The 16,959-nt window shown below is 46.4% G+C and overlaps 2 protein-coding genes across 2 annotated transcripts; one reads left to right on the forward strand and one right to left on the reverse strand.

The window, feature by feature from the left end:
- Positions 1-983: 983 nt before the first annotated feature.
- Positions 984-2,063, reverse strand: LOC307239993 (gap junction delta-2 protein-like; the record flags this gene model as incomplete). Its single annotated transcript, XM_080013569.1, has 1 exon — positions 984-2,063. The coding sequence occupies one exon, from the start codon at positions 2,061-2,063 to the stop codon at positions 984-986; it is 1,080 nt and encodes a 359-aa protein (XP_079869695.1).
- Positions 2,064-6,820: 4,757 nt separating this feature from the next.
- On the forward strand, positions 6,821-16,285 carry LOC307240095 (vascular endothelial zinc finger 1-like; the record flags this gene model as incomplete). Its single annotated transcript, XM_080013717.1, has 5 exons — positions 6,821-6,856; positions 12,943-13,694; positions 15,160-15,229; positions 15,601-15,763; positions 15,933-16,285. The coding sequence occupies 5 exons, from the start codon at positions 6,821-6,823 to the stop codon at positions 16,283-16,285; spliced, it is 1,374 nt and encodes a 457-aa protein (XP_079869843.1).
- Between the last annotated feature and the right edge of the window lie 674 nt (positions 16,286-16,959).

The following is a 16,959-nucleotide window of genomic DNA, read 5'->3' on the forward strand; positions in this document are numbered from 1 at the left end:
CCGCCTTTCCCAGCAAAAACGAGGTGAAAGGAATCTGCGATGAATGAGCTCAAGCAGCACAGCTGCAAGTGTTGAACAAAATCATCCCCAGGTGAATCAGAGCGTCTCATTTAACCTCCGTGTGGAGAAAACGTTTCAGTTTCCGACTGAATTTTTGCAGTGTGTCCACCCAGTACAGGCCATCTGACGGATTACCACTTTAAAGACATAGGCGCGCTCAAAAGCAGCACCGTGTCTTCCATTACATCATTGGAATATCATATTATAACGAATCATAAAGACAGAAGTAGACGCTATTTCCATATTTCTAGAATATAAATCGTATTTATTGCTGTTGAAAACAGGACATTGCGTCTACATTACTATTTTGTTGTCCAGGGAAGCACCCCCACATTTCATATACTTCCTATATCCACGCACAGATTTTTTTTTTTTTTCATCCATCATTTATCCTCTGTTTTAAACCATGTAAGTCAGCTCTGATCCGACTATTCTCTTCTAGATAGACCAATTCTTTAAAAGTCTTCCTACTCAATGGAATCTATCTGGACATTGCTCCAAAATCCAAAATCCAGCAAATGCTTCAAGGACTAAAAATAAACTAGTTTAAATGCAAAATTTCACAGTGAAATTTTCCCATAATGTAAATAATGGACTGCAATACACTTTAAGAAGCAATTGTGAATTTACATAGATAATCCCAAAAAGTATTATTTGATAAAAAAATATAGCAAACAGAAAACAGCTGTGAGATGGGACTGAAGACGATTGTTCACGGCCAAGCCTTTGTAATAACGTTATAATTAAAACATTTTTATGTTGTCATCAATATTGCACATATGATTACAGTTGATATGTAGTGATCTGCACATGGAGTCTTTCTGTCTCTGTCTTTCCCTTTGATGAAATGAAGATGGACTGAAATAAACAACTTGTCTTTGCACCTTTCCTGGAGATGAGCGCCGCGATACATCAACACAGGACTACAGCCAGGACTTACTGCCGCGCCCCGTCTTGGCCACGTGGTGCAGGCGGTGGCTCTGCTCGTCCTGGTCCCTCTGGGACGTGCACTCCAGGGTGGAGTCCGTCTCGAAGGAGATGGCCGGGGTCTGGGCCAGCGAAGCGCCGCCCTTCTCCCGGGCGGCGGAGGGCGGCGTCTGCAGGATCAGCCGCCCGCGCAGGGAGTGCCTGAGCTGCAGCAGCAGCGGGTTGGTGTCGTGGGCGGAGTAGGGCGGCTCCACCGGCTCGCAGCAGGTGGAGCACGCCGAGCACAGCACGCGGAAGATGTAGACCCAGCCCAGGTAGTGCAGCTCCACCAGGTTGAGGACGAAGCAGCCCAGGCTGACGCTGAACATGAAGTTGAGGAAGATGGTCTTCTCCGTGGCGCGCGACACGAAGCAGTCGGTGAGGTTGGGGCAGGGGTAGGTCTCGCAGCGGAACAGGTGAGGGACCTCGAAGCCGAACAGGTAGTACTGCCCCACCAGGAAGATGACCTCCATGATGGAGCGCAGGACCACGTGGATGATGTAGGTGAGCAGCACTTGGCTGGAGAGCTCCGTGGGGTCCCTCCCCAGCTCCCCCGCGTCCTCGTCCAGGCGGCTCTTCTCCGCCTGCCTGCAGTCCTGCAGGTTCCATTCCTCGTCGGCGCGGGGGGCGAAACGAGGAGCGTCCCCGTCCGCTCCCACGTACTTGGGCCTTTGAAACACAGGCGGACACCTGGCCACCGCCTGGGCCCTGTCGATGTCTATCTTGCCGTCCTTGGTGATTTTCTGCAGGACGTAGACGATGTAGAAGATCGACGGCGTGGAGACGAGTACTATCTGGAAGACCCAAAAGCGTAGGTGCGACACGGGCGCAAAGGTGTCATAGCAGACGTTGTTGCAGCCCGGCTGCAGGGTGTTGCAGGTGAACTTGGACTGCTCGTCGCTGTACACGGCGTCCCCCACCAGCGTCACCAGCAGGATGCGGAAGATGAGCAGCATCGTCAGCCAGATCTTCCCGATGACCGTGGAGTGGTTCTGCACCTCCGTCAGGAAGCGGCCGAGGATGGACCAGTCTCCCATTTCTGTGGGGGGGGGGAGGGCCGAACATGGGTGTCAGGGATCGGCCGGAGTCTGCTTCAAAAGTCAAGGAAAGCTTCAAAACGGGATCGGGAAGTGCGAGGGTAATGGACTGTAGCGCGCTACCACCCGGCAAAAGGCGTTTAATAATAAGCGGCGAGCGTTCGGGCCACACCCTGAGCCGCGACACCTCAAGGTCCGACCTCTCGTTTAACGTCCATGATGTGAATGACGACGGCGTCGACACGTTGGACCGTGTAAAGCGCGTCAGTCGTAGAGGAGCGCCATCTCCCCCTGCGGATCCGTCTCAAAGATCACAGCTGCATGTGAGACTTTTTGAATATTGGAATAATAATCCCCATTAAAACAAGAATAAGGCCTCTTTGCTTGAATCGGTAAATACACTCAACGTATTGCAAGATAATAACTATTTTATTTTTCATTACTTTTCTGTTCATTTCAGGGAGTTGTGTAGAAACATACATCCCACATAAGAACATAACTGAACCGCACACATGAACAGAATTTTCAAAGTGACGTCGAGTGACGAGAACAATTGCCCTTTAAACAGTTTTCACTCATTGGTTGTCAGGCGCAGGGAAAATACTCGAATCGCATGAAACTTAACGATCGTGGAAGAGCCGCGGCGTCCGAAAATGCGAGAAGGCGATTTTAAAAAGGGCTCGAGCAAGAACAAGAAAACGTACCTTCGGAAAAAATGCAGATTATCCCCGACCCGAGAGAGGAAGAGAGAAAAACATGGCTGTACTTCCAAGTGGAGCTGGATGTTATGGAGTCTTTTCAGCGAGATGAGCGAAGAATGGGCTGACGGCACATATTCCCACTTCCATCTGAGCCTCATTGTACTGTAACGGACAAAGCTTCACAATGTACAGTGGGACAAAGATCTCAACATACAATGGGCGGGGCCACCTTTCTGAACAGCTCTCCACAGCGAGCACCGAGTTCAAAGAACCCACTGGAATCACCGGCCGTTGCACCGATTAATATAAGGATTTGGGCCTATTACTACCACTGGAACCAAATACACTCCTCTTTATTTGGCCTTCTGACCACGGGGGTTCCGATGGTGTTATAGGTGTATCTTCTTCGTTTAATACAATGAGTCAGACAGCCAAAGTGGCCTTGTACCTCACTGCAGATTATATAATGTGACATTTTTGGGTTTGTTTACTTCCAGCACGCACCTTTTTTTTCTGCACCGTTTGTAAAGAAAATCCGTGGCTGTTACCTGTGCGACACCTGGATTTAAATCCAAAACAAATACAGCATTTACTCGCGTTGTTTTCTGTTCTGAATAATAATTATCCGTTGTATTGGTTGGAGTTGACTACTAATCTGCTGTGATGTGCACTCTCATCTTCTCATATTCAATTTGTCCTGTCCTCCTCAGGTACACATTCTAGGTGCATGTCAAGGTCAGTGAATATAAAAGAAGCTGTTGAAGATGTTCCGGATATGAGTCTGAAGCACTGTGAGAAATCTGTCTTAGTTTGGCAAATAGGTGGCGCTATGGCAATCGTAAAACATTCAGTCGCAACATTTGCACCAACGCACCGAGGGTGACTGCCAAATGTGGGAGAAAAATCGTCCGTTAGGGGGCGCTAGAGCGCCAATACAAATGTCTGATTCAAATGAACAGCTCTCTTGTCCAGCACCGATGATATTGCGGGCCAAATGCGAGCATTATCTTTTAAGTTGATGTGCACCTTTTGACCGCTATGTTTGCAGGAGTTTCATCAAATTCTACCATAACTCATTGTGTTATCATCACCCACCTGCAGCATAGTCCCCTGAGGCAGGATATCTTCAAAACCTTCCGTTTGGGCAACCGGCCCTCTGCCCATCCTTTTTTGCCAGGTGGCCGTGACTTCTAAACTGCATTATGTCGAAAAGCAATATTTTCCTGGATTCCCTAAATGGTCATTTGGTATTCAATCCATCCCATCATTGGTGCAATTGCTGTGACTAACATGCTTTGCTGCCTGCGGCCATATTCATTGTTATTATTATTATTATTATTATTATTATTATGTTTGTGCTTCAGAAGTCCAAACCTGTCATGGGAGCCCAACAAATCTTATTTCTGCTCATGGACCAACTGAGACGTTTTTTGGGGAGGGGCTCACATGTGTAAACCATTTGTTCCATCTTTCCAATTTTCATCTATCCAGTTTGAGGCCGTTGAAGAGCATGTCGCCCTCCAGTGGTTGGAAAGAGCAGACGTTGGCCTTTGGTAGGCTTGTTCTTTTTTTTTTTATTGCAATTTACATTATTGAATTTTAATATTTACATTAGGTAAATGTTCTGTGAACTCAATGAGTTATACTATCAGAAGAAACACACACATCTTAATTAAACCCCACATTTCGATTTGCAGCGTTGAATTTTATGACTAGACCACATTTCATTTCTCAGGTGCCACAGGAGAAAAAAGTCTTTTGTTTTTTATGACTTTCAGCGAGATAAAGATTGAAGAGCGTGAACATATTCAAAACATGTGTACACGTATTTTATTTGTTTTTCTTTTTCATTTCATATTTTTAAAAACGAAAAAATACATGTTAAAAAACATTGTATGTTGGTGCAATATGATAAGTACTCAATACAACAACTTAAAACTAGTCAACATCTTCATCATTTATTTGACTAATAAGATAATTTTTATTCTGATTCCTTCCAGCGTCTTGCTCTTGTAGCTGGTTGAATTTCGAAAGAGGATCAGGCTTTAAACTGGAGGTTGCGCCGACGGTCCATGTCTGCTCTGATGGTTCCAGCCGCGTGGAAGTCGCTTTGGACAAAAGCGTCGGATCAACGAATAAACGCGTGGCGGGCCAAGGGGGCGCGGTGGAGCCGCCGCTGCAGACAGACGGTGCAGGCTCCCATCCCGGGGCTCCGACCATCCCACACCGCATCAACGGTCACCTCGTCATCATCCCCACCACCACCATCAGGTGTGATGGAGATCTTGGTCGTGATGGATGACCATGTACACCATGTATGTACATTACACACACTACAATCACAATAAACAGACAGACAGATAAGAACACGCCATCAATATACAATGAGAACCAGGGGCTGCAGGTACATTACATACACTCCAATCACAATAAACAGACAGACAGATACAGACAGACTGATATACAGACAGACAGACAGACCAGTATACAGACAGACAGCCAGGTAGATACAGACAGACAGATATATACAGACAGACAGACCCGTATACAGACAGACAGATACAGACGGACAGCCAGATAAACACAGACAGATAGATACAGACAGACAGATTTTTACAGACGGACAGATAGATACAGACAGACGGATACAGAGATACAATTACAAACAGACAGAAAGACAGATACAGATATACAGGCAAATAGATAGACATAGAATTACAGACGGACCGATACAGAAAGACAGACAGACAGACAGATGCATACAATTGCAGACATACAATTACAGACAGACAGATACTGACATACAATTACAGACAGACAGAAAGACAGATACAGATATACAGGAAAATAGATAGACATAGAATTACAGACGGATCGATACAGAAAGACAGACAGACAGATGCATATAATTACAGACAGACAGATACAGACATACAATTACAGACAGACAGTTACAGACAGACAGATACAGACATACAATTACAGACAGACAGAAAGACAAATACAGATATACAGGCAAATAGATAGACATAGAATTACAGACGGACAGGTACAGAAAGACAGACAGACGCATATAATTACAGACAGATATATGACATACAATTACAGACAGACAGATACTGACATACAATTACAGACAGACAGATACAGACATACAATTACAGACAGACAGTTACAGACAGACAGATACAGACATACAATTACAGACAGACAGAAAGACAAATACAGATATACAGGCAAATAGATAGACATAGAATTACAGACGGACAGGTACAGAAAGACAGACAGACGCATATAATTACAGACAGATATATGACATACAATTACAGACAGACAGATACTGACATACAATTACAGACAGACAGATACTGACATACAATTACAGACAGACAGGTCATTTATTTCACAAAACAAAATGAAAACGAAAACAAATCGTCCAGATGAGAGCGCGGCGCCGATCTCGCGAGACCGAGCGCCCCGTGCCAGCGTCGTCTGTTTGTTTGGAACCGATTCAAACGTTTGGCTTCGCTCTGCAGATGGAGACGAGCGACAGACAGGCGACGGACACAGGGAGATACGGACAGACGTGTGGCTACAGACGTGTAGACACAGACGGGCAGGCCGATCATGAATTGAGCGAAACGTGCGTTTGTGTCGGAACCGATTCAAACGCTCGGTCTCGCTCGACCGCTGATCCGACGCAGTCACGTGACGCGGGCGATTCGCGAATCCCCCGGTGGGTTCGGGGCGCCACCACCGACGGGGGTGCGGCGACACGGGCCGGCCGACAACGGCGCCACGCGGTCGGCGGCGTCGACCCCCGTCGATGGCCTGCGCCGGTTCCGCGCTGGCGGCGTTTCGCGTCCCCGTGTGATTATCGGGTGTGGGTGGCGCGTTGCTCGCCCGGCGAATAAGGGCGGCTCGCAGCGCACCCCTGGCGCACGGCGGCGCGGTGGTTCGGTCCCGGAGGTTACCGGAAGTCGTGCGAGCTGCCATGTTTGCTCGCTTTGTTGTAGAGTCCGCGGAGCTTCCTCGGCGGAGTGTTAGCGTGTGGACATGGAGCCTGCGAGCTGGAGCACGTTCCTCTTCCAAGTGAGTCGCTACGCCGCCGCCGCCGCCGCTCGCCGCTCTTACCTCCCCCGCCTCCTCCTCCGCCTCCGCCGCGCGGCCGCTCGTTCGGGGGAGGGCGGGAAACGCCGTTCCGACACCGCGATAACCGGCCCGCACTGGCGGGCAGAAAAACAAAGGTGCGCGGAGCCAGGCTTCCAGCTGTGAGGCTGGGGGAGAGAGAGAGAGAGAGAGAGAGAGGGGGAAAAAAAAATCGATTCCCCCGATTTTTCCCCCTCGAAGATGCTCGTTAAATTTTTATTTTATTTTTTTCTTTCGACCGATTCGCGCTCCGCGTTTTATGTTCGATGCTCCGGAGGGATGTGGTCGATTTAAACACGCCGACCCGCACACGAAGGGGGTTTGTCCCAGCGAGGCTCCGGACCGTTACAACCGACACGGGGCTGTTTTCCCTCTGGCTAGCCTTAGCCTTAGCATTAGCATCACTAGCTGGCTGCTAAATCACGGTTAATCTCGGCACCGAACAACTGGTCGATCGCCGCCGCAGAGTAAAACGTTATTTACTTTCTGTTTATTGTGTATTTATGTGTTTTGTTTGTTTATTTAACTCGCGCGCCCGATGTAAATAACAGCGATCGTTCCGTTGAGTGTGGAACTTTTGCTGCTTTTCCCCGCAACTTGCTGAATTAGCCCGTCGGTCCAGCCGAGTCCGCCCGCTGGCTGCGCGGCCTGCTCGGCACGGAGCGGTTATCCCAACAAGTAGTTTCCTATCCGAGGGATTTGTCCTGGGACGACTTGGTGCATTGTTGTACAGGCGGAGCAGTAGCGTGAAAAGCTCAAACAGTCTGAAAAAAAAGTATATATATATATATATATATATATATATATATTTATTATTTTTTTTTTTTAAAGGAAAACCGAAAAAACAAGATGTTAAAATATACAAAATGTGTTTTCTGTTGAGGGTGAATAGATTAAAAGGCCATGGCGGGGCTGCGGGTGTAAATATAGATGGATGTTTCTGTTCAGGATGAATGGGTGCGTATAATGCAATAATAGGGGCGTGTATAACAACGAGCGGGTTTGTCTAAATGCCTACGATGTTTTCAAGTGTCGCATTGTCCATGCAATACTATTACAGTTAGTATTAGTTTGCAGATCCCCACCACCTGCGCTGCCGAATGTGGTCGAAAGGAATTCAAACAATGTATGAAACGTCAGCACGCTGTGCGTTTGCAGAGAGAGGTCGGAACACACTTGATCAGCACCAAGTTCGCGTCCCAGCTCACGGTGGGGCTGGGAATTAGGTCATTTGGTCAGTATTTCATAGCATGCATTAAGTCGAATAATGTCGTCGAGTAGACATTTGAATATCCACCAGGTCATACTGGACCTCTTCATGTCAATCATATTGTGCATTCTCAGTCTGATACTCAAGATTCAAGATTTTTTATTTGTCACATACATATACATACTTTCATACATATATTCAGTGAAATGTAATATACTGACGTATGAAATATACTGAAATATATATATATATACTGAAATATAATATATATAAATATACTGAAATATACTGACGTATATTTCATAACATGGGGTCTGGGGGATCCCCAAAGCTCCTTCAAGGGTTTCCCAGCAAAGTTATTACCAGTTCAACTTCACCATGATTTAATTTACAAGACATTAGCAACATTAGGAAATGTACAATGATGACTGTTTATCATAGTTTCACTGTTATATCCATAACTATACCTATAGTATAGTAGGTATCACAGCTATCAAAGTATGCACTTAACTATATGTAACAATACAATTGTTCTCCGTTTGGTCCCACAGGCCAAAGGGTCAGATCAAATTGAGGGTCTGTGATGTGAAAATGGTTGAGAATCGCTGCTATCCACCATCAAACCTAAGCCAAATGTTCTGCTAACTAAGAAATCTAAATAGAAGTTGCACTCAAACATAAGCAGGTTTGCTGTTTCACGCCATCTTTAATTGCTTTTGAAAACAGAGAAGCACACATATTCAGGTTTGAGAAGTGATTGCTAAATTATTTAAATGAAACTCGGTCTACTAAATATTTTAACTTTACGTGTTTAACGATGACACAAATAACTGTACTTCAATTCAATAGACAATGTGAGTCCGGTGCAAAGGTTTAATTAACGAAAAATCTGTTTAGAACAGAGTTTAAAAAAACATTTAAAAAGATGTCTGAAAGGTAATGCTCATGCTTTCTTCATCAAGCTGCGGTCTTGTTTAAGATTAACATTGAAGGTTTTGACATTTGAGAATTTAATTTAGATTCAGTTTGTAGCGTTGCTACATTTTTAGATCAGTCCTTTTTTCCGAATGGTAAAGGCCTAGGATCTCAGTCCAGTATTTATATTTGAAGCAACTGTAAATGGGCCATTGCATTATGATGCAGATATTGGGAAATTGTTGTGATACTGTGCTTGTACTGGTAAAAATGTAAAATGTAAAAAAAAAATCTAATACCTAAAGCAGATACCAACATAAGGTGGTATATTGCATTGACGTCCTGTGGCGTCTTTTATTCTTGTTTTTTAACTCTACCATAACATGATGATGATGATGATGAAGGTAGATGACGTAGGCGATCTTGGTGTTCTTCTTGGGTGAGCACTCGCTACCCTTACTTGATCCCCCAAAATTGGATTGCCTCGTCAAAAGTATATGTACGGATGTATATTGCACTGTGGATGTAAACAAGCTCTCACCGTGTCATTCAGTAAAATGTACGTACAGAAACTAGACCTGGTGGGTGAACACCATCCACACCAAAGGCCATCAGTGTTACATGGTTATCTGACCCTGGTATCTTCCCAGGTAGCTCAATTAAAGTTGAGGTTATAGTTGGTTAACCCTTTCACATTGGCTGTCATACTTGGTAGCACACAGGTTAGTAGGTCAGAGTGAAAGGGTTGTGTGGTTGTGTGAGTTCTTGGTTTATTTTCTTTTTCCACCTATGGCAGATTGATAATTTGCTGTGGTTCATAATTCTCATTTGATACTTTTTTATAACATGTATTCTTTTTGAGGAAGTACATTTCTGTAGATATGTTAAGATGGGACTGAATTGATTCTTTTTTTTTTGTTGTTGTTTTACATCAGTGCTCGTTATGGATGTACTTTGTGGCATTTGAATTCTAACAAGTAAGACTAATGATAGTGGCATTCAGTAATATTTAATGCGCTGATGCAATTGTTTATAGTAGGATGGATTTTATTATACACTGTATTAAAAGAAGGTTTATGGAACAACTATTGCTTGCTCGTGTCGTCAAATCCCTGTTTCTGGCATGAATACTTTCATTGAGTCATTATATGATTCATGCTTAACACCTACTCTGGAAGCTTAACTCCTTGATATATGGTATGAAGTAGACATGCACTGATATCAGCCTTTTGAGTACGGGTACTGATTACTTACTCTTGGGTACTTGCTGATGCTGACTACCGATAACAATACCAACAATTTCAGATTAAATAATAGCAGATTGACTGTTTTCAAGACCTGATATTTTATGAAACTGGAACTAAGTTTCAAAAGTAGAAGACAATCTCGCTGTTAGTGGGGCAAGGTTGTTACGGTGCTATCGGGTTTAGGTATTTGAACGGTGTAACAAGTATTCATCAGATAACATAAGCTATATTTGTGTTTATTGCAGTATAAATGTAAACCAAACTATCCATAGAAATATTTGCTGCCTTGAGTGTATTCAGATAGATTATAGAAATGGATATACACATTTCTAGACAAGTCAAGAGGAGTCCAGACATATGATTTGGATGACAGATTATACTTAGCCCTAGTGAGCCAGTGGAGCCATCCACACACTCCCTCCATTTTGATGGTATTTATGAGGGAGCGACCCCAGTTGTCGGGGCTCATTTGTGTCAAAATGGTCAGAGCTGCATGAAGGCTTAGCCGTGGGCCCTGCACCTCTGCACAGGGGCCAGTCTCTGCGCCTCCAAATGCACGGCCCTCCTAAATAGAAACCCTTCAAACGCTGTGGGCAGCACTACTTTCAAACCTTGTTGTGGCAAACGGCCGCCGACGGAGGCACAAGGCTCTCTAATCCTGGAAGGTAGCAAATGTGAGCAGGTGCTCAGACAAATGGCATGTCTGGCTTGGCGGCGCTCTCGGCGAGTTCCCAGGTCCCACTGGGTTATGAGAGAATGGAGCCAGTTTGGCGGACTGGTGTGTGGATAAACAATGTCCTGTCCCATGAATAGGGGAACCAAATCAGTGAAGATGTGCATACAAAGGACCCCCGCTGAGCCCCGAGTGCATCGCTGGTCAGATTTGTGTCTTCAACAATAGGCTAGATGACATAAGGAGGGCATCGCAGGATCCATTTTTCTTCACTCCCGCCTGCCTACTTCTTTAACACCCTTTTTCGTTGGCCTTCTTGGATGGTTGAGTGAACCTCAAAGGGAAAGGTCAAGCGTTTCACTTTGCCCTTTAGTGCTTGTGAAGAGGAATACAGTTGTCTCAAATGTGTTTGTGGCGTTACTGAAACCACAGTGTTTGCCTTCCCCTGTTTATTCTTAGACTAAAAATACTTTATTTTACCCAGATTAGCAAAAGACTATTCTTCTTCCGGACAGTGTTATCATCTGGGTCGTGGTAGTTTCCCTTCTTTTTATTAACTCCACTTCAGTAACGTGTATACTATTCCAGAATAATTCAAAAGACATCTGAAGTGGTGTCGTTCAATGTGCATCACTGTAGATGCTGCATTTGGAGCTCCGTGGGAGCTTATTTGTTAATGTCAACGGATGTGAGTAGCTCGGCTGTTTTGACGTCAGTACTGTCTCCCTCAGTGGGAAACCTCTCCAGTTGGTATGTTTGGTAACGCCCCAGAACACTTTTCTCTCTATCCTGGAAAATGTATTAGTTTTTTTGTTTTTTGTTTTTTTTTTTGCATCATGTTTGCTCCTGGGCTTTGTAATAAGAAGTCTAGGCCTGAAACTAAAATGTTCATATCAATTATTTTTATATATGTATCCGTACCTCTCTCTCTATATAGATGATAGATATATTTTTATTATATTTTATTTTTTTTTTTTTGGCAGGTACAAAGTTATGGTAAAATGCTCCTCACAAATTATCTGAAGACCCTACTACATTTTTAAGGAGATGCTAAACTGTGTGTGTGTGTGTGTGTGTGTGTGTGTGTGTGTGTGTGTGTGTGTGTGTGTGTGTGTGTGTGTGTGTGTGTGTGTGTGTGTGTGTGTGTGTGTGTGTGTGTGTGTGTGTGTGTGAGAAACACTGATTCCTATTTCTCAGAGGATTAGATTCTATTACGTGTTAGTGATTGATAATGATAATTATCGTGTAATTATTGTGTCAACCACATCAACTGTTGGATCATTTCACCCCTTCAGGAGTCTATTTTTAGCTTCTACCTTCACCTAATGCACAGAGATTTGGTAGGCCATAGACTGTTTTTTTTTTTGTTTTCACCAAATCTTTCTCTCGCTTCTTTTTTTCACGGTATACCAACAATGTGATGCAGTTCTTACTGAGTTGTAATGTCGAAGAACACCAAAGTAATACATGGTTTGAAACCTCACAGCTTGTTTTGGAAGCGCCACTTTAAACCTGACCCCCGCATCGAATTTGGCATGCTCACTTTGCAGTCACATGATGAATCGACCGCGTCGCGACGGGATCATTTTTCATCCTGCATATTTGGATTCTTCTGCATCAGTGGTGCAGTGTGTGTCTACCTCCATTAATTACACAGCCAGGCCCCATTTCAACTGCTCTAAGCAATCACCAGCCCTGGTTGTTTTCACAGGATCTGACACATGGGCAGAGTACTTTTTTCTCAAGTACTGCACTTGTGAGTATGAATTTGAGGCATTTCAAAGAAGGGTATGGGGACGTATCAATATCGCGATGTGATAAAAGATAGTCTGCGAAATTTGGTTATTGTGATAATTAAATGTTGCGAAACAATAGTGATGAATCATTCCATCTTTTTTTTTTTTTTTGTGTGTTCCCACTCTTGCAAAAACATGTTCCTTGTTGATTTTCGAGCTCTGCGTGTCTTTTGTTTGTGTCTCTGTAGCAGGCCAATGAAGCCCTACACCATCAGCACCAGGTGGCCCAGAACAGCCTGCTACCACTACTCAATGCGGGAGCTGAGCCCATCGACCAGAAGCCCATCCTGCCCATCCCCATGGACCACAAGCCCCCGGTCAGCGCCGCCGAGCTCCTCAAGGACAACGTGGCCAGCGGAGGAGGAGGAGGAAGGCCGCTGCTCCCCGTGAAGAAGGAGCACAAGAGCAAAACTCCATTCATCTGCGGCTACTGCAACAAGGCCTTCCGCGACAGCTACCACCTGCGGCGCCACGAGTCCTGCCACACGGGAATCAAGATGGTGTCACGGCCTAAGAAGACTGCCCAGACCGCCCCCACCATGGTCCCCCTCATCTCCACCATGCCGAGGGAGAACAGCAGCGCCCCATCGTACATCTCAACCGTCGCGGGTATCCTCACCACGGCGACCACCTCAGTCTCCTCGGGCTCGAGCATCATGACCCCGTCCTCGATGGGTAACATCTCCCACTCCAACGTGGTCAAGAAACCCGCCAAGCCGGTCAAGAAGAACCACGGGTGTGAGATGTGCGGCAAGGCCTTCCGCGACGTCTACCACCTGAACCGCCACAAGTTGTCCCATTCAGATGAAAAGCCCTTCGAGTGCCCCATCTGTCACCAGCGCTTTAAGAGGAAGGACCGGATGACCTACCATGCTCGCTCCCATGACGGGGGCGTCCACAAGCCCTACGTCTGCTCCGTCTGCGGAAAAGGCTTTTCCAGGTTAGCTTTCACATCTCGAGCATGCCCGTTCAGTGCATTCTTCCCCTGAAAGGCGGACCCCGCCGCCATCAATGAATACAGCATATAGAGAAGCACATACATAAATGCAAACACATTGACTGGCTGTTTCTTATAAAGTGCCAGCTAAATATAGTATCAAGTATAGGATATTTTAAAACCAAAATAATTTATTACTACAACTTTAAATATGTGCCACTTGGGTATTGTGACTCCAGTAGTGATCACACCCTGGCTTGTACCCTGAAAGTCTTATTGCCTTCAAATTGACAAACCTCAAATTTATTGCTGTGACAACCCACCACTAACTATGTGTCACTATGCTGTGATTGATTGGTTAATGGTTGCTGTTTTTATGTTGCTGAATGTGATATTTAAAAAATGGCCTCCTTTTAGCAGATGGCTAACTTAGGGATGCTTCTCCGGGGCTTTTGTTCCGGTTGCTCCTTCTAGAGTAATCTGTATGGAAACTAGCTGGGGGAAAAAATGTGCCCATTGTTGTTGACGGCAGCTTGATTGGTACCAATACAGTGACGTTGGCTTTGGAATACTGGAAATTGAGAGTGGGACTGAATGACACACCACTGAGTCACTGGTAGCCAGGCAGCTGCAGGCCGGCACTGTCTGAAGCCGCTCTCCAGTCGGACAGAGAAATGGCCGCAGAATTCCGGTTCGTTGCACCACTGGATCCTTTTTGACACCCGTTGTTTGTAAGAAAATACACTAGCAGCATGAAAGCTTCCGGTGTCTGAGCTGCTGCCAAGACCGATGCCCTCTCACTCGCTCCCCGACGGCAGCTGCAGCGTGTTCTAGCTTGTAACGCGGCCGTCCTGCTTCAGAATAAACATGGTGAAAGGGGGGCGCCAAGCGGGATCTGTGCGTCTCACCTTAAAGGTCGAGGGTCAAACGTGGTCGCCGGGGTCGCTGCACGTCTGTTTGGTGCCCGATACCCGATCGGCCCTGCTTTGAACGTGAAATGACAAACCCGGCGCAGATCGAGCGCCGGTTGCCAGTTTCACTTAAAATGTTGATGTACTTCCCCCGGCTTTCATTTTTGGCTTTGGGAAAGGGTTCAACTTTAAAAGCTGATAACCTCAAACCGCGAGATCGGTTTTGGTTGGCTCTCCGGTTATTACTTTTTTAAACTTGATTTAAATAAGGAGCGACGTGTTTGAGAGGAAACTGTGATACCGCGGCTGGTTCAGGCACCGCTGGTCATTGGGAATGCTGTTCCTCACTTTGTGAATCCAGGGAATCTGTTGTTTTCTTAGCTGTTCTTTTGCATATTTCTTTAGCGCCGATGCAAACGGCGCTCATCCTGCAGGCCCGGCACTTCGGTTGCGGCTCCTCATGTTTCCGCCGCGCGACGCCTCATGTGTTTGTTTGCCTTCGCCAGTCCCACCGAATCAAACGTTGAAAGATCTGCCTTGTTTCCATGTTCGTTTAGGCCGGACCACCTCAGCTGCCACGTGAAGCACGTCCATTCCTCAGAAAGGCCGTTCAAATGTCAAGTAACGGTAAGCGGCCGTCGTCAGCTCAGTGGTGACCACTTGCCGTCGGCGTCCACCGCACCACGATGCAGATAGTGAATATGTTCCGTTTTACAACCAGCTACTTCAAAGGCTCACACATACTGTAGTTCCACTGTAAGCGACCGTGTGTGACCTGGTCCACGTTTAAAGGGGACCCCTGACCTAGGGTCCCGTACCCTCCTTTGTAGAAAGGTTTTAACCGACGGATTAAAATGAACCGGCGGCCAGCTCTCCGCCTTCAGTCAGTCGCGAGCTTTTAATTTTATCGGTTTACGTTGCGGCACCTTCCTTTTGAGCGGATTTATTGTCTGGCTCGCGTTTTGACGCTCACCCCTCCTCCCCCCGTGCCCCCGCAGGCCTGTACCTCTGCTTTCGCTACCAAAGACAGACTGCGCTCCCACATGATCCGACACGAAGGGAAGGTCACGTGTAGCATCTGCGGAAAGATGCTGAGCGCGGCCTACATCACCAGCCATCTCAAGACCCACGGACAGACCAACTTCAATTCCTGTAACAAGGGTACGTCGCTACAAAGGTCACAGCACTTCAGTGAGTTTGAGACTTTATTTGGAAACTTTTTGGCCCAAATGTTAGTGTTTGCACGTGGACCGGTTTTGGAGGCGGTTCTCCCCTCCAAAGATCCTCGGCTAGCCGTACTAAAAAAAAACGCGTTCTTGTTGGTCCCCAGACAACGGCGAGCCGTGCCACTCTGCCTCGGTGACGCCCATGACCGTCTCCACCGCCATCACCACGGCGATGAACCGCCACCCGGTCACCATCGCGGCGCAGATGAACATCACCAGCAACACCAACACCATCAACATCACGTCCCCGGGCGGCCTGCAGCACCCGGTCACCCTCACCGGGCCGGTCAACATCGCCTCGGTCAACATCCCAACGGCGCCCATGAACATCGCCCACCCGGTCGCCATCAGCACCCCGGTGGCCATGAACATCGCCGGGCCGCTCAACATCGCCATGCGGCCGATGGAGAGCATGTCCTTCCTGTCGCAGGTGCTGCCCTCCTCCCCGCCCTGGTAGGAGCCCGGGAGTGGAACCAGAGACCCCCCCCCTTCCCCCTCCCATCACAGAACTAAAGGCGTTAACGTAGAAATCAGGTAGGATTGATCTAGTATTCTGAAGGACACTAAACTAGACGTAGAGAGTGGAGGAGGACTCCACGAGAAGACACAAACTAACTTTTGTTTTTTGGGGGTTTTTTTGTAACGGTTTAAGAGAATTCAAAACGGAGTGAGCGACAACCAGTGATTCCCGTTTTTTTTTTGTTTTTGTTTTTTTTTAAGCGTTCAGGACGCCCTCCCGCAACGCCCGGAGGCGTTTTGTACGTTTGCTTTCTCTCCCCCTTTTCCCTTTCTTTTCGACGGTGGCCTGCTCGTCGCCGTGGGAGACGCCGCGGGGAGGCTCGTGCTCCTCGGCGACCTCCTCCCCCGGTGGAAGTCCGGCTCCGGGTGCCGTGGCTAACGCGCGGCGGCGGGTTCTCTTTCCGTTCCTTCCTCCCGACCTGAACCTTTGTACTTCTTTTTTTTTTTCTTTTTTTTTTTTTAATAGGACGGCAAAACAAGCTGCTGTTCTTTTTTTTCTTTTTTTTTTTTTTTTTTTTTTTTTCTCTCTTCTTAACAGTTGTTTTTATTTTATTTTTTAATGTGAGAATGAAATGAGTCTTGCACTGAAACATATCTCACATGTAGCTGAAC

The sequence above is a fragment of the Zeus faber genome, assembly GCF_960531495.2.
Source record: "Zeus faber genome assembly, chromosome: 14".
In the NCBI taxonomy this organism is placed as follows: Eukaryota; Metazoa; Chordata; class Actinopteri; order Zeiformes; family Zeidae; genus Zeus; species Zeus faber.